Here is a 25,445-nt window from a genome sequence, read left to right as displayed (position 1 = left end):
TTAACAACCCTTTTCTCCAGAGATACGGGGATTGATGGCTCATGTATTAAGCTATGGGTTTTTAAACTCTTGAATGACTCTATGGGGATTGATGGCTCATGTATTAAGCTATGGGTTTTTAAACTCTTGAATGACTCTGTTAGTTTAAGATAATAACAATTTGGAGAGAGAGTTATATGAAGGAAGCGTTCTTTCTATATGTATCCTAGGTACTTGTCTTCTATCATGTCAGTCTGATAGCTTTCACTGGTCCTCACTTCCGTGTAAAACAGGGGAGTAAATTGAGCTGTCTTTGGTGATAGTGTAGAGTTAGACTCCGATGACCCATCAGAAGTGGATTCAAATGTGTCTACGCCTGATGCATAATATCCTCAATACAAGAGATTATTATGTTTTCTTTTTCTGTTTGCAAGCTCCTTTTAATATATTGGTTTTAGTTTTGTTATGATTTCTTAAGTGAGGATCTAAAAATGTGTTATTGAGAAGAGGTAAAAGACATTCTTTCCTACTTTCAGATCAAACAAAGGAAAACCACAAAGTGACTCATTGAATAGATCTTGAGTTCTAATTTGCATCCTCCTGCTTTAGATAATACACCAACATTGTTAGGGGCTCAGTGGAAACATAATAAAGACATATTTATCCCATTAAAGACATATAATCCTATTCAATATTGTTTCAGTGAAGTGTAGGAGGGAATACTGACCCGTTTGGACTAGATTCCTCTCGGTTTTGTCCATAGCAAGGCCACAAATTCTGCTCATACTTCAGTCACTAAGGAAAGAGACTTGGGAACTTTACCACCAGATCATGAGGCAAATGATATGTGACTGAAAGGAAAGCGCTTTGGTTCTGGAATGGCTGAAATGTCCAGTAAATCAGCATCAGTGGAGTAATCTAGCTGGTTTAACTCGATAGCATTTCTACACCCCTCCAGTGCTGGTAGTTTTCATCAGAAGTTAAGGTGACATTATCGGTCCTTAAAAAATCCAAGACTGAACTTTGGCTTTATTACATTCTTTGTTAGCAGTCTCTTAATCTGTGGCATAAAACTGGGAATCAAATCTGACAATTTGAGAAGGTAATCACATCCCTGATGAAGATACATCTTGTCACTTAAAACATATACTTTTGCTTCACCAGCAGCCAGTGCTGTAGGAAGCAGCATATAATTAAATGTTGCTGAAGAAGGTGATTGTCAATCCAAATTCAAGACATGCAGGTCAAAGCAGTATTTGTGTCCTTGTGTGCTGGCTGCTCAGCCTGCTTCAAAGCTACCGTTTCACCATTAGGTGGCAGTTTTACTTACTCTTGTCTTCTCTCAATGTATGTTTTCAGTCTGAGAAGTTGCCTCTTCTTCCAAACTGAGGAAATCTTAACTCTGCTTTCCACATCATAGGCACCTCTGTGAAATTCAGTGTCACAGTAGAATTATAATTCATAGGTAAGATCAGGCTTTTTGCTTTTTCAGGACCCAAGAAACAGAGAAATCAATATTTCTTCTTAAATAATGTAATCTAGTAATTAAAGAAATGAACTGTGATGCTGTGGAAGGTTAGAACTGTGTGAATCCATCATTTTCATAATTTACTGGGAACTGGCTTCAATATTTGAATACTTACCTTTGTCCTTTTATAATTTTCTATTTTTTTCAGAGAAAATGTACACACTCCCAGGTTCCAGACTGAGGGAAATCAGTTAGTAGTTCCCCTTTCTTGGTTCAGAATAAAAAATGTAACTGCATCCTGGGAATGTTTAGATTGATCCTTTAAACTTTATCTCATGAAACTCTCAATGAACATTACATGCAGGTATTTTTGTGAATTCAGGGCTTAGAAGTAAGCAATTGGTTTTTGCTTAGCATCAGTTTAAAAGTACTCCTATTGCATCTGAGAAGCTAAGGACTGAACAAGCTTCAAAGGCTGTTCTTCCTCTCGAAGTACAGTACCTCCAAGCCAAAGCTGAGCCACAATGACTGAGACATTGTGGAAAAGGTTTGCACTTTGTAAGAGTTTTGTAGTAAAATGGCACCTGCCTGGTGTGTAGCACGCAGATTTCACTTTGCCTTGTTACTGGTACTGTTGATCAAACCCCGTAGCTGTCATATACTTATTCGCTCAGAGTATATGAGCTTCTGTTGGGCAAGTGAGAGCTTTGCTTGTCTTCCTTTGGTTATGTTTTTCTGTTGTGTTCTTCCCTTTGTGGAGGTGGTATTCAGTCTAGCTGACACAGGAGGAGTGTTTATGCTGTATAAAATAGAAGCGATATGCTCTGGAATACCAAGTGGCTGCAGGCGTAACCATGTGTTTCACAGGAGAAAGGGTGCAATGTGATGAGATACAACCCTTGTTGCTTTAATATCATGCAGAATGTTGTTCTGACCTGTTAAATTTGCTGTTAAGGCAAAGTCAGCCCCTTAACTCCCATTGAAGATAATGATACTGTGTGTTTGGCAGCACTGTGCATATTCTGTTTTGTTGTTTTCCAAAGTTGGATGGAAAATTGGAAGGAGAACAGGTTTGAAAAATACCATGAAATTTGATTTCTGTTTTACAGGTAGGAATTACTTAATGTGCTCTGTTTATTGCTTTGTGCAGGTAGCTGGCCAGTTTTGCTGTTGTTTATATAGGCCTTTTGCACAATAACAGAAGAAAGAAAATTATGAAAGATGAGGAAAAAAGAAATGCCATATTCTGATGCCACAAACAGTAGGAGGGGAAAATCTGACACATGAAGTACACAGCTAGCTGGTTTTAGATTATTTTTTGCAATGTACTTAATTTCAAACTGAAGGTGTCCCAATAGGCAGCTGTAACATTCAGGTTCAAACAGTTCCTGTCGTTATGAAATAGTTTTTGTCTAAATAATTTCTGAAATTGTACAGGATCCTCCAGAATGTAGAAACCTCTGGACTATAAGTTCTTCTGTTTCCTTATAGTGGCTTTGATTTAGCTTTGCATCTCTTGTGGGAGGGCTTCTGGGTGGGGTCATGAATATTTTCCAAATTGGGGGCCATCTGGGACACAAAGGCTTGATATAAGTTTCACATGAGATTCCACTAGCATGCTTCAGCCCCAAATAATAGCTGTGGGCTTCTCCCACCAGTCTGTCCTTATTGCAGAGCTTTCACTGCTTGTTATCTCCTGTGCTTGGTTGTGTGACTCCTTTGTAACGTGGACAGATGTGAGGGGCACGTAAGTAGGGCTGCTCCTATCTTCCCCTGCTTGCCTGAGCAACACCTGAATGCTGCTCCCTGCAGCCAAAGGCTGCCCTTTCTGAGTTGCAGCCAGGCTTTCTCATCCCTTTCCTATTGGTTCAGAAGCAGTGGGGCTGTAGACTGCAGAAAGCCCAAGAGAACTGGTTAGATATCACTGTAGCAACAAGTTGTTGAAAAACTGAAAGAATGCCTTCAGATGTTGTAATTACACCCCCACCCCCCCCAAGTTTTCATTGGTAATGATTAATGGTTTTTATCACTATAGAGAAATACCATTTGAAAGAGTAGAAAATGTCAGACTCTCTCCCCCCGCCCCTTTTTTGGGCTTGTATAATGAAGGGAGAGAAAAACTTTCATCTCTGAAGTAAACACAATTTTCTGGTAGGGCCAGTTCTAGTCAGGCTGTCTCAGAGCCTGGAAAACCTCATGATGGATTTGCCACAGTCTTTATACAAAGTTAATCTGATAGCCACACTTCCATCTGCTTTTACCATGCTTTGTTAAATTGTGTTGGGCTCTGTTCTAATGATCTCACTTTCTCTGATACACTAGAGGTTTGGCCAAATAATACATGTGAAAGCATTCTCTAGTCCTCCGAACATATATTTGAACAACTGACCATTCCCCAAACTTACCTTGGCTTCTATCTTTGAATGTTCTCTTTGTTCTGATTCATTCCTTTCCTTACAGAGTTAACTCTTACTAGGTACCTATTTTATATTCATATCAACAAGAGCTAATTGCTGCAAGAGAATTGTGCATCGAATTACCTTTATGGGCAATTTTCAGCAAATAGGTAGTGATTAACTGTCCTGACCTTACCTGGGATCCCACTCAGCTAAATGGGATGGCTTTTGCAATTTACTCTCTTAGTTCCATCTCTCTGGCACTTATGAGTCTGGGAGACATTTCAGGTGAAGGCAAACTGTTCTTTCCACTGTACAGAGTATTAAGACTGTGGCCATTGACTTTTTTATCAAACGCCTAAATTTTTATTAGAATTCAGAATCTGTTCTTAGAGATTGAACTTCGTCTGCTGTGCAGGTTGGCAAGCATGTCATACTTGTGATAGGTAGCTTTATTCCTCCCCCTGTCACAGACTTCCTCAGAGCACAGGCAGCCCTGCAGGTCATTCTAAACAGCAATTTTAGGATGTGGAAAATCCTATCTTTAGGTTGAGACTAGAAAACTCTCATTTTTTTCTGTCTAAGGTATTTCTGAACTCTAGTCTTCAGGAATGAGTCATTTATGTTTGAATTCTTCACCCTACCATTGGGACAGGGATATGGTCCTTACTGCTGTTCTGAACAGTACGTGTGCTAACACTTGTGCTGTGGGGGAACCAATACTTCTTTGCCATTAGTTGTGTGCCATTTCAGGTTTAGCATGTAAAGAGGTTGTTCAGGAACCTAGAGAACCTGAGAACACCATGGTGAAATGAAGGTTTTTATTACCTCCCCACTCATTGCAAAGTTCCTTCCCAGGCAGTTAATTCTGCAGGTATGCTGCCTAGCATCGAGTGAAGAAGTTGTATGGAAAGTGATGTCATGCAGGAGGTACAGTCACTGGTAAGCAGACACCGAATTTTATGTTTGAGTCAATTTCCAGGTCTGAGGAAACCCTTTTCCAGGATGGGCTGCATTTAATCTGGCTTAATTTGATGTAATGGATCAGAAATGTTGTAACAAAATATAATGCATCTGGTTTGCTGCTAGCAATCTAGAGAGGAAACATCCCTCTGGACTTCATTACAGTGGGCAGAAGTGCTTTAGACAGGATAAATAGCAGGTTATTCACCATCTAAAGTCTTTTAACTTTGGGTTTTCCATTATGTCTAGTATAAAGAGAACAATACAGGACATGGGTGCATTCCCAAATCTTCTCTATAAGTGAATGCAAATGTCTTGATATAGGCTAATGATGTGACTGCTTTCCAGTTTCAGTTAGGAGGAGGAGAGGTCCAAGCATTTCAGCAGAAGTCAAAGGTACCATAGAAGGTGATTTGAAAACCTTCTGCACAGAAACAATTTTTTCAGTCTAAGATACCTGGTGGTTTCATGATTTGGTCTTGTTTTGGATCAGGATAGACTCAGGCCTCAGGAACTCTCAGTAAGTCTACTGATAGGAGCAGCTGAAGAAGATTCAGCTTTACTTAACTGTGGCATCAGGTTGCTGCTTTTGGAGTATGACACTCTTCATTGTATTCTGACTGCTGCCCTGAACTTCAAAGTGAATAAAATGGGCAGCACAGTGGTGAATGTGAAAGTTTTAGGGTCACAGCTGCTGTCATAATTTGTACATCTACAGTTCTTTTGACTGGAGTATCTCATAGAATTTGTCAACACTGACTAAACCTTCACAACTTCCACAAGAAGTAGGTTTTATTATGTTTTACAGTTGTCATTAAGATCATTGGAGGCTCCTGGAGCTCAGAGAAGAAAAAGATTAATGGAACTCTCTTCTCCATGAATATAAATCTTTGAGTTTTGGATGGAGGGTTTGAGCTGGCTGCTGTTGTATGTAAACCCATCTGTTGAATGCTAGTCTATGCACTTAGAAGATCCTGCACCGCAGCCTTTGGCATTTGAGATAGGCTTGTAGGAGTTTTTAATAACTGTATGATTCTGCGTAATTATAACTAGTGTTTTGGACTATGAAATGCTAACTCTGTCCTTACCAAGAGATACTGATTTTGTAAGAGAAACTGTACTTGGTTATGTTTGGAGTCAGAGAGGGACAGCTCATGGACATTCCTTTAATTATCTAAACAAGGAAATTCTGGGTAATTTGGGTCACCGTTAGTACAGAAGCACCATACTTGCCTACATCAATTCTTTTTTTCTTCCTTTTTTATCTGAAATTCTTTTTTTTATAAACACATTTCTTTACAGGTACCAGTAGAATTTGGTCTGCAGGACAACCATGTTTTCAAAAGGCAGTGCCTACTACTTGAAAGTAGGATTTAATGTCTTTTATCTGCTAGTGAAATTTACGGGCTTGAACATGCATCTTTTGCTTTGGCCTTCACAATCTTGGCAATATCAACTGCCATCCCATGCCAACTACTAGTTTCTGCTTCTCTTTTCCTCTTTATCATGGTTACAATAATTGGACAATGGTTGCAGTTAGCTGGGTGAGCAGCCCTGGCCATTGCATCTCTGCTGATGACTTCATTAGAAGTGGACAGAGTCTGTGGGATGCCTGGAAATCAGTGTCATCATTTCTGCACTGTCTGTGCTGCACTGAATGAGCATTGCTCTCAGGCAGGCACCACTCTGGGATTAGTGGTTTTGCAGATGTTTTTAGGGAAAGCAGCAGCTCTGCGATAGGAGAACAAAAGGCTCTGAAAGGACCTTCCCCCAGGTCCTAGTATTATAAACTCAGCTTAGTTTATCTTATATTTTAAGTTTGGAAGTTGTAGTCTGAAACATCAGATTACGTGTTATCCTGTATTTTTCCACAGCATGTATGCTGTTGTTACCTTCCTCATTGCTACCTACGCTGTTGTATCGGGCTTCCCCCAAAGATGACCTATTTTCCAGCCTTTGTGAATGTGATATTCCCGTTTCCATGAAGCTGCTTGCCTTACATTATAGTTATCCAGCTCCTCTGCCTACTTACTTTTAGCATTGCAGTCTCTCACTTCGGCCCCCTCCTAACTCAGAGATTTCCTGGGTTGAAGAATTGTTGCTTTTTCAAAAACACTATGGTATACCTGTGATTTTTGTGGACAAGTTTACCCTACAGTTTGTAGACCCATGTTTTCCCTCTACTCCCTGTCTTCTTAAAGCACCTCTTCCAGGACTTCAGGAAGTTCAGGGTTTTGGGGCTGTCAGATCAGAAAAAGGAAAAGAAGTTGAGGGTTGTCTGGTCCATGCTGTGAACCTTCCTTAAACAAACAGCCAGAGGCAATATAAGTTACTGTTTTTCTTTCCAGTATTCAAAAAACAGAACTGAGGGGAGGTTGTGCTTTTACACAAGGTTATGAATGTAGTTCACATTACAACCTTGCTTTTCAAAGATGGTAGGCTGATGACAACTGCCTTTTTAGTAGCTTTCCCACATCTGTGGATTTTTTAGCAGAGCCCTCATCTCCTGGAAATTTGGGGAAGTAATGCAACTTTTACTGCTGACAGTCACCCTTAGAAGCCTTTCAATTGTCACCTGAGAGTCAGCAGCCACTGGGAGATGTTGGCAGTGTGTGACACACCAGTTCAGTGAGAACATCCTGGCTTGTGGGAGAAAAAGGACTGAAAGCACAAAGGTCGGATATGTTTAGTAGTGTCATAATATGTTTGGTTCCTAACTGTAATTGTTCTGAGATGAGTCAGCAGGGCTAAAGAATTTGCCCAAGGACATACAGTGCCTGTAGGAGAGCACAGCTTTGAATCTTCTGTTTCTTCAGTCTTGACAGCATGCTGTAAGCAGGATTCCCGTTATGTGATAATTCACAAGACAAAACTTCTTCCATCTCAGATCAGTAGCAACTTGCAGGTGTAAGGTGATGTCTGTGAAATGGTGCAATATGCAGTGAAATTTGTGCATTCTGGCACTTGTCATAGAATAAATATGGTTGAAAGGGGTCTCTGGAAGTCTCTGTCCCAGCTGCCTGCTCCAAGTGGGGCCAACTTCAAAAGCAGAGTGGGTTGTTAAGGGCATTATCCAGTTGAGTTTTGAAAATTTCCAGGGGCGGAGTTTCTTCAGTGTTTCTGTTGAAGTGTGTGGCTACCCTTGTTGTGTAATTTTTTCCTTATAATTTTCTGGAATTTCCCTTGCTGCAAATTGTGTCTGCTGCCTCTTTTTTTCACTGTACACCTCTGAGATGAGTCAAATTCCATCTTCGCTGTAATGCCTCTTTCTTAGTGAACACTACTGAGAAGACAGTGATCAGATGCTTCGTGCACCTTGACAATGCCATGGAGAGGACTCAGAGATGTTCGAATGAAACAGAAGTCACATCACTTTCTAAAATGTATCACCCATGTAATGCAAACTGTCAAAGACTATCATTTTAGTAGCAGATTTCCCCATGCCTTCCTTATTACACTTCTTGGCTTTGAGGAGCAATTCTTCTTCTACCCTTAGCCTTCTTGCCAGAGATTTCTTCCCAAATAGTTGTAAACAACTCTGTAAATGTTAGAGTGACATTTGGAGTAAGTTTGAAGAGCCCACGTGCTCCTTCTTGGTTCCCCTTGTGTCTCTGCCAAGCTTCAGTATGGCAATATAGACTCGCTCATCACCTCCCAGAGCTAGCAATAACATTTACAAGCTGCAGTTTCCTTTGTCTGCAAATATTTCTACTGTGCTACCCAGTGCTCCTACAGCTCCTCCCTCACCCAGTTCTTTATGATTACAGCCCGAAGAAGGGAGATGCGAAGTTTATTAGATAATACCTTTCATTGTGAATTAAAGACTGGGGTTTTGTTTTGTTTGTTTGTTTGTTTTTAACTCCCCACCTGACAACACCCCTTAATTAACTTACCCTCTTTTGTGTGTGGTGACCACAGGAGGAGAGGAAGCACGTACTAAGCCTGATGCTGATGGAAGCTGGTACATACTTCTTCGTAGGGTAGCCGCAGGTTAGCCTTGGGAGCTGGAGAGTTGGTTCATTACAGAAGTTAAACAAAACTAGAATCCAGAGTGCAAAGGCTTGTGAGGTTTATAATGGAGGGAGATTTGGGATCCTGGATCCTAATATGCCTTTTCTAGGTCAGTTTAAAATTTAGAAGGTCTCTATTGAAGCTTTTGTTGTAGGCAGTAAAAAATCTGATGCGATTTTCCCTTACAATGGTGGAAACGTCACAGTTTTACCTAGTTCCTTGAGATTTTGCCCACTTTAAGCTGAAAATTCTCAAGACCAGTTTACAGGATTTTGGTGTTATATAACTTCCTTATAATGTTGAACTAGAAAAGCAAGGTGTTAATTTTGGATTCAGAAAAAAAAATAATTGTGTAGTTCTGAAAAAAATTCAGAAATGCTTCCGTTCATAACAAAAGTCATTTCAATGTCTAAACTTTATGAATCAAGCTAAATATTTTTTTTTGTCTGAAAAAGGACATTATAGTACTTGCACTGAACACTGCACTTTCATATAAATGTGTTGCTTGGGGCTCTTAGTTTGCCTTCTTTGCCTAGATTTTTGTATGTCTTCCATTTTGTGGATACTTAGGTGATATTTTTTTTCTGCAGTAATTTGATGTTTCTGCTTGTGTTTGGAAAAAACACAAAGGAAAGGGACAGGAAATACATGAGATATTGGAACAGGGAGGAGAAAGTGGTATGGAAAGGGAAGTGGTGAATAGGGTATTTATTATGTTCTGACTTTCTAGATAAATAAATAGGTGTGGTTTGCACTTCAGGTGTTCTTCAGGAATTTCTTATTTTATATGAACCAACCTGCAATTCTGGGCTATTTTCAGACTTCAATGTATGTTAAAAGTGATGCAATGTTTTAAATAATGTTATTAAATAAATTCTGCAAGGTTTTGAAAAAATGTGTTTCATGAAAAATATTCATCTGGATGTCATCTGGCCTATGTAAACATCTGCTAGCAATTTTTGTCTATAGCAGCAGCCTTATAAGTGACACTTATTACTACTGCTTCACCACTATTTTTGCATCCCTGAAAATGTGGTGAATGCCTTGAACCTAGCTCTATTATCTTCGTCATTTGCTGCTCATTTGGAAATATTTTGTACACATTGTACCGATAAAGATGTCTTATGTAATTATTCCCCTTTTTAGTGCCCGTTTCGTCTTAACTGATGTATGCTATTCAAATTGGAGCATTTGAATTTAAGAAAGTAGTATACAAATCAGAGAGAAGCTGGAGGTGAGAAGCAGAAGAGACAAGTTTTAGAAAATAAAAGCTAGGAGAAGTTGAACGAAAGGGGTTTACTTAGTCTAGAACAGATTGAGGGAGCTGGGGTAATGGTATGCTGAGCTTCCAGAAACAAAGGTCCTTTTGTAAAGCAGCTATATACCCACTGGAAGTAGGGAATGCAGGCGTCATCTTAATTTGAAGCAAATCAAAATTGGGTTTGATGTTGCAAAAATACTTTGGTCTGTGATGGAGATTAAGCACTGTCAAAACCAGCAAAACCAGTCCAGGTTCTTTACGTTTCTGTGGTTATACGTGTCCAAGATTTTAACTGTTTTATCTTCATGAGTTTCCAGTGCTATTGACATCTTGTCAGGCTGAAATATTTAAAGTGGAATAGCTTTGTTTCTCCTAGCACAATAAACCTATCAGTGGATGATTAGTGATATTAATTGCAGGGTATTTTGCTAGACTAATAAAGCCCATTCTTATTTTAATACAATGGTCCTCTTTAGGCGGGTATTGAAAGATGGTTTTGTGTTTTCTGTTGTTGTCCCTCTCAGCGCCAGTAAATTACATTTAGAGGTGAGGTCCAGTGGCACCTAGATGGGAGACATCCAGCGAAAATCCAATTTGCTGCAAAAGGTGTCATACTGCATTTAGTAAACACGGACTTTTCTTCTGGGTCAGGAAGGAGCAGTGCCAGAGCACAGTACTGTGGCCGCACACCACCAAGGCCCACAGGCCACCGACAGGCCTTGCCTGGCCCCCAGGGCTCCCCCAGCCTGCCCATGGCCTGGGACCCCATGTCAGCCCCCTGGGGCTTCCCCAGCCTGCCCACAGCCCAGGAGCCCACGTCAGCCCCTGGGGCCATCAGCCCCTGCCCCAGTGATGCCGCAGCAGGGCTGATCTCCAGCTTCCCACAGCCCTGCCTGGCCATGGGCCCTGCCGAGCCAGGTCCATATCCCAACCCTGTCACCGTGACCCTGCCTGGCAGTCGTGGCACCTGATCTTAGCCCTGGCCTGTGGATTGACTTCCTGGCCTGACCCCTGGCCTGCCTCATCTCCATGATGTTTCCTGGGCTCTTGGTTGGACCTGGCCACCATCTGAAGGTCTGTCATGGCCTCCTTGGGTGTGTGGGACAGCCCCAGGGCAGCAAGGCCCGGCCCTGGGAGCCCCGCAGCTCCCGGCTCCCATCTTGCTGGATGATGTGCAAGGTCGTAAGCGCTTGGGAGCAATTGACGTTTCATGTTGTTCCCATGGCATTTTTTCCACCAAAAAAGGAGCATTATCTCCTGGGTACTAGTCAGATTTCAGTCTGAGTGATTACATTCAGGCTCCCCAAATTACGTGACAGACTTCCGTCACGTTGTTGAAATTCATCTGTATGGAATCCACTTGAACAAGAATGAGGATTCCTTTTTCTTATTTTAGGCCTTTTTTTTTCAGTTCTGGTTTGTTTGTTTGTTTGTTTGTTTGGGTTTTTTGTTTTAAGTGTAATTTTGTTTCTTAGAAAATCAAGGCTGTTTTTATTTGTGGCCGTGTGTCTGCTAGTGGATATGGGAGGGAAAGAGGTGTGCTGTGTAAGGCCCACAGGAAGGTTTTGTCTGGTTTGTGGATACAAAGCTTTGGCACTTTTTCTTTAAGGATATTTGAATTTTTGTGAGAAGGTGGAAACGTTTGGTGTCTATTTCCCCATAGTTTTGAACCAGCAAACCTGTTTTCCACAATTGCTCCTTGCCAGGCATCTTGTGCCTCTCCAGTTGGTGACACTTGTTTCTGGAAGCTCTGTTTGGTGGGAGCGGGTGGTGATAGCTGACTCTTGCAAATGGAGCTGGGGTAATATATCGTGTGCCCTGAACTGCTGTCATTGGTGACTTCAGCTAAACTTTTTGCGAAGGGAGTATATTTTTTCCTTGTTTTTGCACTGTCATCTTTCTGGAAATTTCAGGAAAAAAGTTATATTGTAGTCTGAGAGGCAGGGGAAAGAGACCACGGGGAAGAACAGGAGACTACAGAAAACCTAAAAAGGAGAAGAAAGGAAAGAGGCAAAGAATGGAGATTAATATAAGAGAAAGGTTAGAAAGCAGGAGAAGGAGCATGAAGAGGTCTTGAGTATTTTTCTGTCTGTATTCTAAGAATATGCCTGTTGCCATCTCCCCAGGAGGTTTGTGCAGAGCCTTGTGGGGAAGCAGCAGTGAATTGCTCCTTTGGATGCAAAGTGTAAAATTAAAGCTGGCAGGGTCTCAGAGCACAAGACTGGGAACCTAATCACTCCTAATAACATATTGATTTTCACAGATCTCTGGCAGTATGTCAGGGTGGTTTTGAATCAGCACCCGGTTTCTTCCTCTTCCCATCTCCAAGCTAATTGCAATGAAGCTTCTGGCTTTGGGATCACAAATAAATGCCATTCTGGATCTTTTTGTCTGTACAAATCTGTGGGTCTCTGAATCAAACATGATTTCACCCATTGCTCCTATGCATGTGTCTGTGAGACATCCAAGTATAATAGCTACCCTAAAAGTAGAAGGGTGGAAGGAACATGCATGCATTTTCAACTTGGATAACTGTGCTGCTGCCTGTATTTATGGTGCTGAACAAAAGCATTACAGTCCCATTGCTGCAGATGGCCAAGGGCAATCAAATGGCTGCCTGTATTCAGGCAGAAGTTGCCAGCGCATGTGCCTAGGAGGCTGAGGTCACCTAGTTGTTGCCAGGTTACATTCAACCCTGAGCAGATTTGCTGTATGTGTTGCTCAGCTGTAACATGCTTTCCTCGAGTTTTGGGGACTGTCAAGACAAGGAGATAGGTTTTATTTGTATGACTGCTACTAGGCAATACCCTCCTCCGAAGGGGTATTTTTGTAGCTGCAGGGAATGGTCTGCTTGCGAGGAGATGTGCTGAAAAAGCTCCCGGATACTCCAGATAGTGAAGACTTGCAAGGTGAGAATGAAATCTCTTTATTTTTAAAAGATGTCAAGTGCATAGGTGGTCTAAGCTAGGCCCGGGCTGAGGACAGCACAGGGCAGCCACAAGAACAGAAACTCATCATCTCCTACGGTTGTGTGGAGGCTTTCAGCTATTTCAGGCTATTTAATTTTATTTGCTTATTTGTAACAAGGATTCATTGTTCCCTGTTCATAGCAGACTGGCCAGAGAAGGGACAGTAATACCTGATTTAGGCTACTGTGGGATGTCAGTTGAAACAGTGTCTAGACTTTTGTGCCATCTTCAGCAATTCTGGGTGTTCTTCAGGTCCGTCTTACGTAAGTATAATAATGGTTGGGATTTCTTTCTAAGGACACTAACTTTCTGGCAATGGGATCAGTGGAGCTAAAGGACAGGAATTCTTTTTGAAGGGAAGAGACTCATTATTACCACACTTTTGGTTTGTTGTCTTGTAGTGTCTGCAGAAAACTCATATTTCCAAAGCACCTAATGCATGGCGCTGTGGAGAATGAAGCAGCAAGCTGGGGCACTTGTGTCAGCTACTCCCACTCGTAGTCCTGATATCCTCCAACCCCCTTCTCACAGCTATTCAGGCGCTAAGGCAAGCAACTGTTTCATGCAAGGCACATCTGAGCTGAAGGTATCAAAAGAGCCATTTCATGCTTCACTGCATTTTCTAATACAATTCGCAGAGAGAGAGAGGAAAGAGAGCAAGGAGGGTTTGTGTGTACATACGCATTGCCTTTGAGTGTATGTATAATATACAGTACATTTAGTTCTAGCTTGCAGCTGTGGGTGGCAAGTAAGAGGTGCAGACGTGAGGGGGAAGAGAATTGCGCTTTGAATAGAAGAAACCATTCCCCCACCTTGAAAAAGCAGCTTGCTTTCTTTCTTTCTCTGCTTCTTGGCCAAGCAAAGATGTGAGTCCCTAGGGCAGCACTGACAGCCGGTACCCAGAAGGTGTATGTATGGCTGAGTGGGTGTTGCATGTAGAGAGCTTTCTGTGTACAGACCATGACAGTATGTGGGGAGTGCAGCTAAGAAAACGGGTGAATAAGGATGATGCTGTTCACAGCCATCTTATTTTGACGGTGCTCTCAGAAATGTTTTCTTCTTAATGGGCTTGTATGTCCCATGACCAGAGAGGTGCTGCATACCAACTGTTAGTGCAGTAGGTCGCTGCACCAGCACAACCACAGTGATCCCCACCAAACGTTTTGTAACCATATACATGTCTCCTCTGTCACTGTATCAGCTTGATACTTATATCCTTGTTTATCACCTCTGAGTATTTATTACACACTGCAGTTCTGTTACTGGCCATCGTGGAGCCAACCATGGGACTTTCCCAGCACGGACATATGGCTGTTCCTGTTTCCCATCCATCTACTCTACTCTAGCATCTAACATTTAAGCATTGAAAGGATGTAAGGATTGGGTCTGCCAAGCTTGCTGTTTCTCTCGAGAAGATCCGCTCCTGTCAGCATCAGTGGCCTGGCTGGAAAATATGGGACAAAGGGGTGAAACATAAGGAGAACATCTAGATTCCAAATACATGTTGTTGCAGTTGGTTATATTAGATGGGGTGCTAGCTTTCTGGGCTGTGTCTGGGGTGCCTGGTGAGAATCCCAACCATTTGAGAAAATGCTAAACTGGATGAGGCACTGGTAAGAGTGCTTTATGGAGCAATCCTTCCATGTGTCTAGGGGGCTGAACTGGTCTTTTTTTTCAGCCTCTGGGATTGTTATATGTAGCTTTCTGGTAGAAGTCGTACATGGAGCAATCTCTACAGCTCTGCCTTTGGTAGGGGTTGGCTGTGGGGAGAAGAGACGCTCTGATTCATACATTAATATATTTATGTAGATTTGTAAATTTTGTGGATAAAAATGCTTTGAGGCATATTGCCAGACTGAAACAATGATTGCCATGCTGTAGTGGTTGCTGCCGTTCTATCACAAGACTTTAATGCTAACCCCTTAGAGAAGAGTATCAGTTTCTGGAGGCAAGACCCTGAACAAATAGAGAATGTTAAGGACTACAACTCCTTTCCTCAGCTGAACTTCCCATTTTCTTTGACATCCTCAGACATGATAGAAAAATAGAATTTCTTTCCTTGCTGTTTTTTCCTTTTCCTGCTCCTGGCTGTCATTGTGCCTCCATCTCCTGACTTTTCCTGTGTTTGAATGACACTTAAACTTGGAATGGAGTTTGGTTTGTTTCATTCTTCACTTTGCATTGCAGTGGCATTGGTTGTGTCAGCAGAGCTCTACTAACATTAGTGGTTAGTAAGGAGGGGAAAAATATAAAATCACAAAACAGCACAAATCTGATGGAGAAAAGACCTGTTAGGAAACTTGCTTCATACAGTTGTTGCAACGGAGTGAAATTCCTCTCTATAATAAGCAACGGCTCTTAAGAGTACCAGAAATACGAACTTTGAGCCTTCAAAGGCAAGACTAAATGCTCTAGTAGAAGTGTTGTAGGCATTATTTAAAGTAGTCATTACAGCTAGTGCTAGGGAAGGCTGGACTAATGGAAGAGATTGCATTTTCTGGAAGGTGTGAAAAATGGAGGCTTTGACAGTTCATTATCACAAGATGGCCCTGTGCTAACACACTTGTCCTTGGGGATTGTGTCTCCATGCGTACTGCTGCCTCCAGTTGTGGTGATTACCATATCTTTATGTTTACTGCCCATACTTGCCACATAGGGTTGCTGGATGTAGTTAAACAGTTGCTGTGTTTTTCCCCAGTTACATACCTTTCTGTGGCGAGTGGCATGGTTTCTGGAAACACAGTGTTCTGTGATAGATGTTAGGGTTCTTCAGGAGTGAAGAGCGCACAGAACTGTAACTTCTTTTCTTTTTTTTTTGCCATTGTTTGCTGATTCCTTACAGAGGCCTCTATCTTGAGCTATGATGGCAGCATGTACATGAAGATCATCATGCCTATGGTCATGCATACAGAAGCAGAAGACGTGTCCTTCCGTTTCATGTCCCAGCGTGCTTATGGGCTGTTGATGGCAACCACCTCACGAGACTCTGCTGACACTCTGCGGCTGGAGCTGGATGGAGGCCGTGTCAAACTTATGGTCAATTTAGGTATCGTATAAAAACCTTCCACTGCCCCTTCACTATTAGTTTGGGCTTGTGATTAGTGGTTTTTTTTTAATAATTTTGTTTAATTTCTGTTGGTTTGACTGGATTGGATTGATTTCTAAAATAACTGCCAAGACCTTCGTAATGATATTCTCTTGCGGAGAGAAATTCTCTTCTGCATTGCTGCATGAAGATTTGCTGTCAGTTCTTTGTTATGGACAGTGTTGGTTTTTAAGTCTTGTAAGTTTTTAAGTTTCCTTTCTTGATCTGGGACTGGTGAGCTCTGTGTGAGACATGCTGCTTGGTCCATCTTTTGATCAGTTACATCCCTCATTCATCCAGCGTCACTCAAAACAGTCAAAGGCAAACGTGGGAGGGAAGCAAAATTGGCTATAGTGACAAGCAGAAGTCCTGTGAATCCCCTGCCCTTTGCAGAATTTGGCAGCGTTTGATACAACTTTGATACAACTTTTACTAATTTGCTAATTACTTCTATTTTTCCAATTGCTATCTGTTTCAGCCTTTAGGGCTTTTTATATCTAGTAAAAAAGCCTGTGTTTTTTTGATTGTGTCTTTATTAAAATGAAGGCAACAATAATAAAAGTGCATCCCCCCCATCCCAAAGGGTTGTGTTCTGTCTCCTTAGAGTTACACTTTCCCAGAAAATAATAAAAAAGACAATTAGAAACAAGTCCAACAATAACAACAATAAAAAAAATTAGAGTGAACGTGCTATTAGATTAGCCTCAATCCATTTTCTTGCCAGTCTTTAAGTATTGTACTGAATGACAAATAGCCTTTTTAAAGAATGTAAATAAATGAGTTGAAGCTTTCTTTCACTTTTCAGTGATGCAAATTGTTGCTTCATTTGAATCCAGAAATATAACTAAGAAGAGATTCTGAGTCAAAGAGGCAGAACTATCATGATAGTGCGAAATGTTAAACCTCTTTTAATATGTAGGGTACTCTTTATGAAGATGCGTGCATGGTCTGTGAAAGCTTTTGTCAGCTTTCAAAATTCTAAGTCCCACTGGGACAAGGTTTCGTATTTTTTGAGCTAACAGCATCAGCATCTTCAAAGCCCTACTCTGGTGATATCAGGAGCAACCCATGTCTGCAGAGGGCAAAAAAAGTATAATACACCCATACCTGTATAATGGTTCTTGTTTTTTAACTCCTGTCCTAGCTAGATATGGTAAGTTTATCAAGGTCTTGCTCCACCACAGATGAGCTTGAGTGGTGATTTTAGGGTTCCTCATCCTCACCTGGGCAATATGTTGTACAGAAGTTTTCTGGAACTAGCTCTTTTTTTTTAAATTGCTTCTAGTGTCTCTTTGGCTTTGAAAGTACAAGTCAGACCCTAATATCAGCTTTTGGAATAGGAAAGTGAAGAGAAGATGCATTTAAACAAGTTCATATCTCTTAAAAGCAAAGAGTCTCCATCTAAAGGGCTATAGAAACCCTTGCTTTTTATTAAAGGAAAAAAAAAAAAAGAAAAAAAGAAAACGCAGTCTTACAGAGTTCCTGTTTGGAATACATATATGCTCTGCTTAGCTTGACTGAAGAAGTATAAAACACTATTGAGTGTCTGGCTAGCATAGGAGCAGTTGCTGTGCTGTCCAGACTGGCCTAGAGGACAGAGGGAATAGATCAACTTCAGCTATGACAGTAATTTCTCAAATAAAGAGAAACAGCACTCTGATGATAGCCATCTCTACCTATATTGACTTACAGTGAAGGAAAATTTCATAGATTTGCAGGGTTTCTCTGGAGAACAGCTCAAAAGAATTGCTGTTGACCATTCTTACATGTGCAAAGAGAATCTTTCACAAAACTCCAGTGTGTATATATATGTATGTGTGTGCCAGCATTTTCTTCTGATCTAGTACAGTTGGTGCTAATAATCTGGCAAAATGAGATATCCCCCCCCCCCCCCCCCCCCCATTTCCTTTCTTGGCAATTATTGCTAGCCATTTTTTTCTTAGAGGATAAGCTTAATCACTGGAAGATTGGCAGTGGCATGCTTCTGTTGGGGAAGTAATGGGGCAGCTGAGTATCTGCTTAGCTCTTCACTACCACCTTGTAACCCAGAGCCAGTTCTTTTACCTTGCATGCCTTAGTTCCTCTCTTTGTTGAAGAGAGAATACTTTGCAGCCTGCCAGAGATGTGGTAGTATTTTAGTAAGTGCTGCTTCTATTGCCTTTGATACTCCCACATGAAAAGTACTACAGCATGAAAACTGTCAGACTTCATAAAAAATTATCACTTTTTCTTCTGAGAAAGGTACCACTTGTTTGATTCTGTTATATCTTCATCTTCCTTTAAAATCAAAGAGAATAGAGGGAGTTGCTCCTTTTGGGTGTTCAAGGCCTCCTAGACTTAGACCCTATGTGAATACAAGGAGGCATATTTAGATTACCCTGAATATACTTACAATTTTTTACAGTGTAGTCTTTCCTTTCCAGTTTTTCTTATATCATGCTGGCAGACAATATTTTCCCAATACTGGCATTGGTCACTTTTAACACTTACTAGGGTCTGTTGCGCCATCACCTAGCCTAGAGGTGGACTGTTAACTCTTACTATCTGGCATCTAAAAGACATGGCTATGTCAAAAGAATTGACATATGGTCCACACATGTTTAGAAAGAGGTGTGTCATTGATGGCTTAATACAAGGGCAAAATCTGTAAACCAAACACTGTGTTAACTGAAGGCTATTTTTGTGTAGTTGCAGGGACTGAAGCAATGTGTATGCCAGATTTGCCAGCTTTTCAGCTAGAAACTTTTGTGAGGTTGAGTCTTCCCCCAAAAGTAACTACAGGCTGCATCAGTGGAAACCTGTCAGCACTCTTCCTCTATGCCCAGCTAAAGAGAAGGGTAGTTTAGACTGTTGGAACCTGGATTGAGCTTCACCTCTCTTCTGTTCAGATTTATAAAGCTGTCAGATATATTCTTTGAAGCAGGACTTTCCTTCTATCAAAATGGCAAACTTACCTTGCTGTTGAAGAAACAGAATTTGAGGAGGAATGACTTTACCAGAGCCATTCATTTTCAGTTGTTTACTGTAAGTCACATCTAACTCTTTAAGGAGACTTTCATAGCCAAAATGTCACAAACAAGAACCAAATCTTCATTATCTGACCCTGCCAAATCCCCTTACCAGTGAGAAACAGTCATCAGGACCACCTCTGAAGACCTGAGTATGCTCAGTGCTGACTAGCTATGAGTCAGCGTACCTCCGAGTGCCTAACCTATGACAGATGCATATAAACAAAGACTGTTTTGAGTGGTAAGTTATTTAATTGTGCTTTTCTTATAAGTCATTTAATACTATTACTAAGAGCTGTCTCTTCTCTCTTTGATCTATTCCATTTGATTACTTATTATAATTTGTGTGGTTTTTAAGGTCTTTCCTCTATTGTTTTTTATTTTCTTTTTTTCTTTGTTTTTGTTTTCCTTAACTCTTCTGTGTATTTCAGTTGTAAAGCTTTCCCATACCCCATCAGCCATGGTAAATCAAAAGATGGTATTCAACCCTTCAAAGGCCTGAAGCCTGCGGCCCGCACAGCAAACAGCCCTGAGAACAGAGCGTACAGAGCAGCCTGCAGGGGCTGGCATATCCCACTCACCTCCTCAGCACTCAGTGTCCAAACCAAACAGGGGATAGCTACATCGTACAGCAGATGTGGGTGGGCACGGGCGGCTGGGTGCTTGCTGCAGAAGGTGGGAGGGAAAGGAAGAACAGTAATGAATTATTCTCTAAGAAAGAGGGGCAAGGAAGTTGTTTCAGACTTTTCCCGTGTGGGTGCCCGAGGCACTGGAATCTGCATGTTGACAGCATGTCTCACAGTAGTTTGAGTGTTTGTTGTGTGAAGATTGGAAGTCCAAATATGATACAGATCTCACTTCTGTTGAGAAGGACTCTGAAGAAATGGGTCTAGAGTGGAAGGGGAGAGAGAGAGAAATTAAGCAAATAATGACTTGGAACGTGCTTGGGAATAATTTCTGGTGCTGAGAAGATGTACGGAAAGGGAAAGAAATGGCTGGTCTGATAGAGAGATCCACCTTCACACTTTTCCTCCCATTGATGCGTGGGAGGGTTATAGTGTCACTGACTTTAATTAAAGAATATTCCAGCGTTTTTTTCTTCCTGGACTGGCTTATCTTCAGGTCACTGGTGACTAGAATAAATACTTCCTGCCTCCTGTTAATCTGAGTCAGTTCTCTTGTAAAGAAGTATAGTCATCCCTCTCGCCTATCTTTTCCTAGGCTATCGCCTCAAGAGTGTCAGAGACATCTTTGCCTCTCCAAAATGTAAAGTTTCTCTTGTCATTCCCACGAACAAACAGAGCAGGCACATTTTCTATTTTTCTTTTTTAAACATACGTGAACTTCTATGCCAAATTTCCTTTTGTGCAGATCATACACTCAGACCTGCAAGTGTATGCCCATTCACACTATTTCTCATTAATAAATTTCTTTTCTATAATCAGTACATACAAAGGCCCTTGATTTTTTTTTTTTTTTTTTTTTTTTTTTTTTGCCACAGACCTGCAAAAATATTTGTCAGCTGCCAATTACAGGTGGGTGCACAGACCGACTGCATGCAAGTAGGAGAGAGGCAAGGAGCTACACTATAGCTTGGGGTAGGAGTGTGCACAGGACCTCATCTGGTTTCCCTGCAGTGAGCTTAGAAATAGTCAGGCCCCCATTATCTTTCTTCTCCTAGTCTTGCCTTAAAGTGCTCTTCCATAGCCACATGTGGATGCTCATCAAAAGGAACACTTTGTCCTCACACAGCGAAGGTGACTTTTCTGATTCAAGGGAAAAACAGCCTGGGGCCTTAGCAAGGTCACGTAAATATCACTATTTTCAGGCACAAATGTACAAATGGTAAGAAACACAGGCCTAATTTGTAGAGACTTCTGTCTGCTACTAATGATATTTCCATTCAAACAATGAATCTCTAGTGTTAGCTAAATGCAGTGGAGCTATTTAACCTTTTGCAAGGAGAGGGTCTTTGTCCCATTTGCCAGGTGATGTGCTCTGGAAAACCTTCCATCTGAGCACTAAGAAAGCAGATTCTGGTTTACATTAGGAATAATAATGTAAGAAAGTAACTGTAGAAGGTTTTCCCAGCTCATCCTGCTCCCCATGCAGTTACAGACTGTGTTTTCACTTTACTGCTGTCCTCCAGATTCCTCATCCAACTGCTGAACTGGCAGGTGACTGGATTTACAGCTGTTCAGGCATACTCATCTTCAAAATCTAAAGCAAGGGAAAACCTCTTTTGAGTCAGGAATGGAGCCATACCTAAATAAAGCAAATCTCATCAGTAGAAGCCGGTAACAGGGCTGAGAGCCCCAGATGACAATTACCAGAAGTCTTACTGCCCTGGTGCTGTGCAAGAGGAATCCCAAGCAGTTTTTTAAATTATTCCTGAATTCCCCAGCTACTGCTTTTTTGAGCACAAGAACCAGGCTAAACGTGCACCTTACTGTTTTGGATTTGTGGTGTTGTACTAGTTTAGAGGAAAATAGGTATTTTCTTCCTTTCTAAAAACTGATGTAAGAGGGAGAAAACAGCTTCATGTATAAATGATTGGAAATTTGTCTTGAAAAGAACAAAAAACCCATGCTTGTTCTTTGAAGGTAGTGTGGAGAGTATGGTAGTGCTGGTGTAGCAGCGCAGGCAGATGCACTCACTTAGCTGCCATGCAGGATCCCCACTGACCCAGCTGGACTAAGTCTGGTTCAGGAGCTGGTTCTTCTGTAGTGTGCTTGGGTGTTTCTGCCTCGCATATGGTATTGCAGAGCCTTCGTGCTTGCAGAGTCTGGAGATCTAATAGTGCCATTGTAGTTGTCAGGGCAACCCCCTCAGTGGCCTGGTCTCTCATTGTCCTTTGAAATAGAAATCTAGCAGCCAGGATAAGGGCTACACTTGTTTTCAGTTTGAAATATCGATCCCTTCACCTGAAGCAGTCAGTGACTCAGCCTGAGGGGAAGCCCTGGGATGTGTAGTTATTTCTGTATTGCTGCCAAAAAAATTAAAAATGCAAAACTTCTCTGCAGACATCAATAACACAACGATGGTTTTGGTTTCTAACTTTGATGAACGTTGCTGAGGATCAGCCATGTTTCCCTTTCCAGCACACTTACTGTTTAGCCCATAAGAAATTCCCCTGTTGTTCCAGCTCTATCAACTCTCTCGATCTCACTTGCTTGCAGTGAGACTTGGGAGTCTCTCTCACTCTTGCTCTCACTCTCCATCAGGTCGTAGAGGGAAGTTCCCCAGCATGTACTTCAGAGCTCCCCTTACCCCACCCAGCTCCTGTAAGGGATATAGCCACCACTGTATGGTGATCGTACCACTTGCTCCAGGGCTGTTTGCTCCCACTTTTCTGTTGCGGTTGACGACACATGACAAACCTAATCGCACAAAACCAAACCCAGATTTTCTCAAGAGAAGTTCTGCTTGAAAACAGACTCTCTCTGGCTATGCTGCTCCTGATTGGTGTGTCCCGGCTCATTACAGCTCTTTATTTATAGTCTCTTATTCTTTCCCCTCTATTATTTTTTAAGAACTGCATTTAGTTTCAGCTGCTGAAATTTTTCCACATCTGTCCGAGTAAACATAAAATTGGTCCAGTTAAGCAGCAAACTGCATTATATTTCTCTGCCATTCTGTATAATCCCTCTTGGTGGGCCATATCTCTGTAATAAATATGAATGTCCCTGCTAGCCAAAGCTTTAGCTGTCCAGACAGGGTGTCCAGTAGCATGTTGCTATTATTCCTGGCGTTGATTTCCTGAGAGAAGTTCAGCATGGCCCAAGATAAGCAACAGCAGTGATATGACAGCTCTCACCCATGTCAGACACCATAGTATTGGATGTTCACAAGGCTGTAAGTAGGCATTTATAAACAAAAGATCCTCTTACAGGTTGTATCCTGAGATATGCTGAGCATTAGTGTGTTAAATGAGAGAAGCAATGCTCAGAAGCCCTCTAGCTCAGGCTCTCCTACCTCAATTTGCAAAAGCAGACTCGTCAGTTACCATTTATTAGGTTCCGCGCAGGTAACTCTATTTTTCTCTCCATGTACCCTTCTTTGTCCCTCCCTTGCCTGTAACCTCTGAATGAATCAGGGCCAGCAAAGGTTCCCATGTCTGCCACTTCACTGCCCATTTCATCTTCTGCCTGAACGTTATGATCATCCCATTCAGTCCTGGCGTTCAGATAGCAAGATGAGATTGGGCTCTGAGGAACTGGCAGGGCTGGGGACCCTTGAAAGAAATCTCCATTCCCCCGCCAAGCAAAAAAGAAGTATTCCCAACCTCCAGAACTAGCTGAAATCTGGGCTGGGCGTTCGTGCGGTTAGCTGTTTGCAAGTGGCCATTTTATGATAGGACACTGCTGGGCAGTATATTAACCCTTTCCTCACCTGAATGGACAGTGTCAAATGTGTCTGTGCACATATTAAAAAGTGTTCTGGGCTGGCATTGGGGGAATGAGAAGAGGGTCTGTCTTTGGGAGAGCTGGAAAGGGTTAAATATTGCACCAACAAATGTCACAGGCTGATTTTACAGGTATTCTGTGTTTGACAGATGGTGTATTTATGCAATAACAATACGAATTAATTCAAAAGAAACCACGTGTAAAGGTTGACTTTGAGCTTCAAGCTTCTTAGAGAAATTGCTAAAGGTCTTTAAAAAACAAAATTACACTGGAGTATGACTTGCATTTTGAGGGACATTTTTTGTGCCTTAATTATAAATTTTTTTATTTTAATTCATATCAGTTCATGGTCTGGAGTAGAAGATACTCTTAGATGCATAGGTTTCTAAAAAAAAGAAAATAGCTTTCTGTGTCAACATCTGGATATATATGTATATTGGTATATCTTTCTATACATATGTGTATATATATACACGTGTGTATATATATATATTTATGTAACAGATAATTATGTAGAATATACTGTACATATACACCCACTCCTGAACTTGTTCAGACTGTATATAAGTATAAAATGGCCACATCTCTTTGCGTGTGTCTGTCCCCGGAAGGGTGGACTGATTGTTTTTGGATGTCTGCAGCTGTTACCTTGAAGGATGCAATTTCATCTTTCATTTATTTTTCCCCATCTAGACTGTATCAGGATAAACTGTAACGCCAGTAAGTTTTCCCTCAAGTTTCATTTTGTTCTCTTTCTATATATATTAAAATAACTTTATTTTCTTTGCTGTTTTATAAGCTGTTTTTCTTTTCGTTTCTTTTTTTTTTTCTTTTCTTTAAAAAAAAAAAAATCTTCTGAAATTGAAGGGCTGGGTGGGATATGAAGCTGGGGGGGAGGAGGGAAGACCTTATGTGATTGTATGTGAAAATTTTGTGTTAGGTTTCTCCAAGGAGGGGATGAACTGTTATTTCATAGCTTTGCAGAAGAGCACCTGAGGAACCTGATGAGCTGATATTATATTTCACTGGTAACCTGTTGTCTTTATGAAAACTTTTAAAGAACCACATAAGAATAACAACAGGTACTGTACGCACTTCTCCACTACAAAAAAGGCATGCACATTTTAAAACAAAACAACCCCCCCACCTCAAACTCTCTCTCTATTTCAGAATGATGACAACTTAACCTGATATTTATTCAAAGTCATTTTTATTTGGATATAGAAGGAAAAATTAGATCTTAGATTTTGAGTATATTATCAGAGTTACATGATAACATCTTATATGGCATTTACCACTCTTAGGTTTCTATAATGAATTCCAGCTGAATCTTTGAGTCACTGAAGATCCCATTCAGTCTGTAAAAGTAGGGAAGAAGGCTTATGAAATCTCTGTGAAAAATAATAGTGAAAGATCATATCCAATTCTAGACTGATAGAGCAAACAAAATCTTTTCTGTTCTACTTCAAAGAGCTGGTCGAAGTTGATGCAGGCCTCAAAGTAAAAAGCACTTCCCAAAGAATGGAACTGTTGAGCTCTCAAGTATGCTTTGAGGCCCATCTTACTTGAAATGAGACTCCTGAACCAGTAGATCCTCTGTGTTAGATTTTATGTGGAAAGATTTATGGAAGCTAAACATCACTTTGGAAATGCTATAAGGGATTAAAAGGCAAGGATGGTCCATGTGTTTTCTAGAGTCTGTGGTCTTCTTGCTCGCAAGCACCATCCAAGCTAGCAAGAAGGTGGAAAGAAGTGCGTTCCAGCCCCAAAAGCAAATATAGAGCTTTCAAGTAGCAGAACCAATGTAGAAGCAGCAAGAGAATCTTATTGTAAAGAAGTTTCTTAACAGCTTTGTTATAGTTTTGGACTAGCAGTAGGTTTTTAGTGTTAGAGAGCAGA

At 41.2% G+C, this 25,445-nt stretch overlaps 1 protein-coding gene across 40 annotated transcripts in view; it reads left to right on the top strand.

Moving 5' to 3' along the window:
• The window catches only part of NRXN3 (neurexin 3), a 1,031,704-nt gene that overhangs the window by 339,747 nt on the left and 666,512 nt on the right, over positions 1 to 25,445 (top strand). For 30 of the 40 annotated variants that reach the window (XR_007509161.1, XR_007509160.1, XR_007509159.1 and 27 more), the window contains 2 exons: positions 15,890 to 16,093; positions 24,240 to 24,266. Coding sequence is in view for 36 of the 40 variants with exons in the window: in XM_049825548.1 (XP_049681505.1) it covers positions 15,890 to 16,093; positions 24,240 to 24,266 (231 nt within the window). In the remaining 4 variants the exon portion in view is untranslated. The remainder of the gene's footprint in view (positions 1 to 15,889; positions 16,094 to 24,239; positions 24,267 to 25,445) is intronic. The other 10 variants (XM_049825576.1, XM_049825575.1, XM_049825558.1 and 7 more) reach the window with 1 other exon arrangement.

This window comes from Accipiter gentilis, chromosome 22 (assembly GCF_929443795.1).
Source record: "Accipiter gentilis chromosome 22, bAccGen1.1, whole genome shotgun sequence".
In the NCBI taxonomy this organism is placed as follows: domain Eukaryota; kingdom Metazoa; phylum Chordata; class Aves; order Accipitriformes; family Accipitridae; genus Astur; species Astur gentilis.
This window is presented reverse-complemented; position numbering and strand designations above follow the sequence as displayed.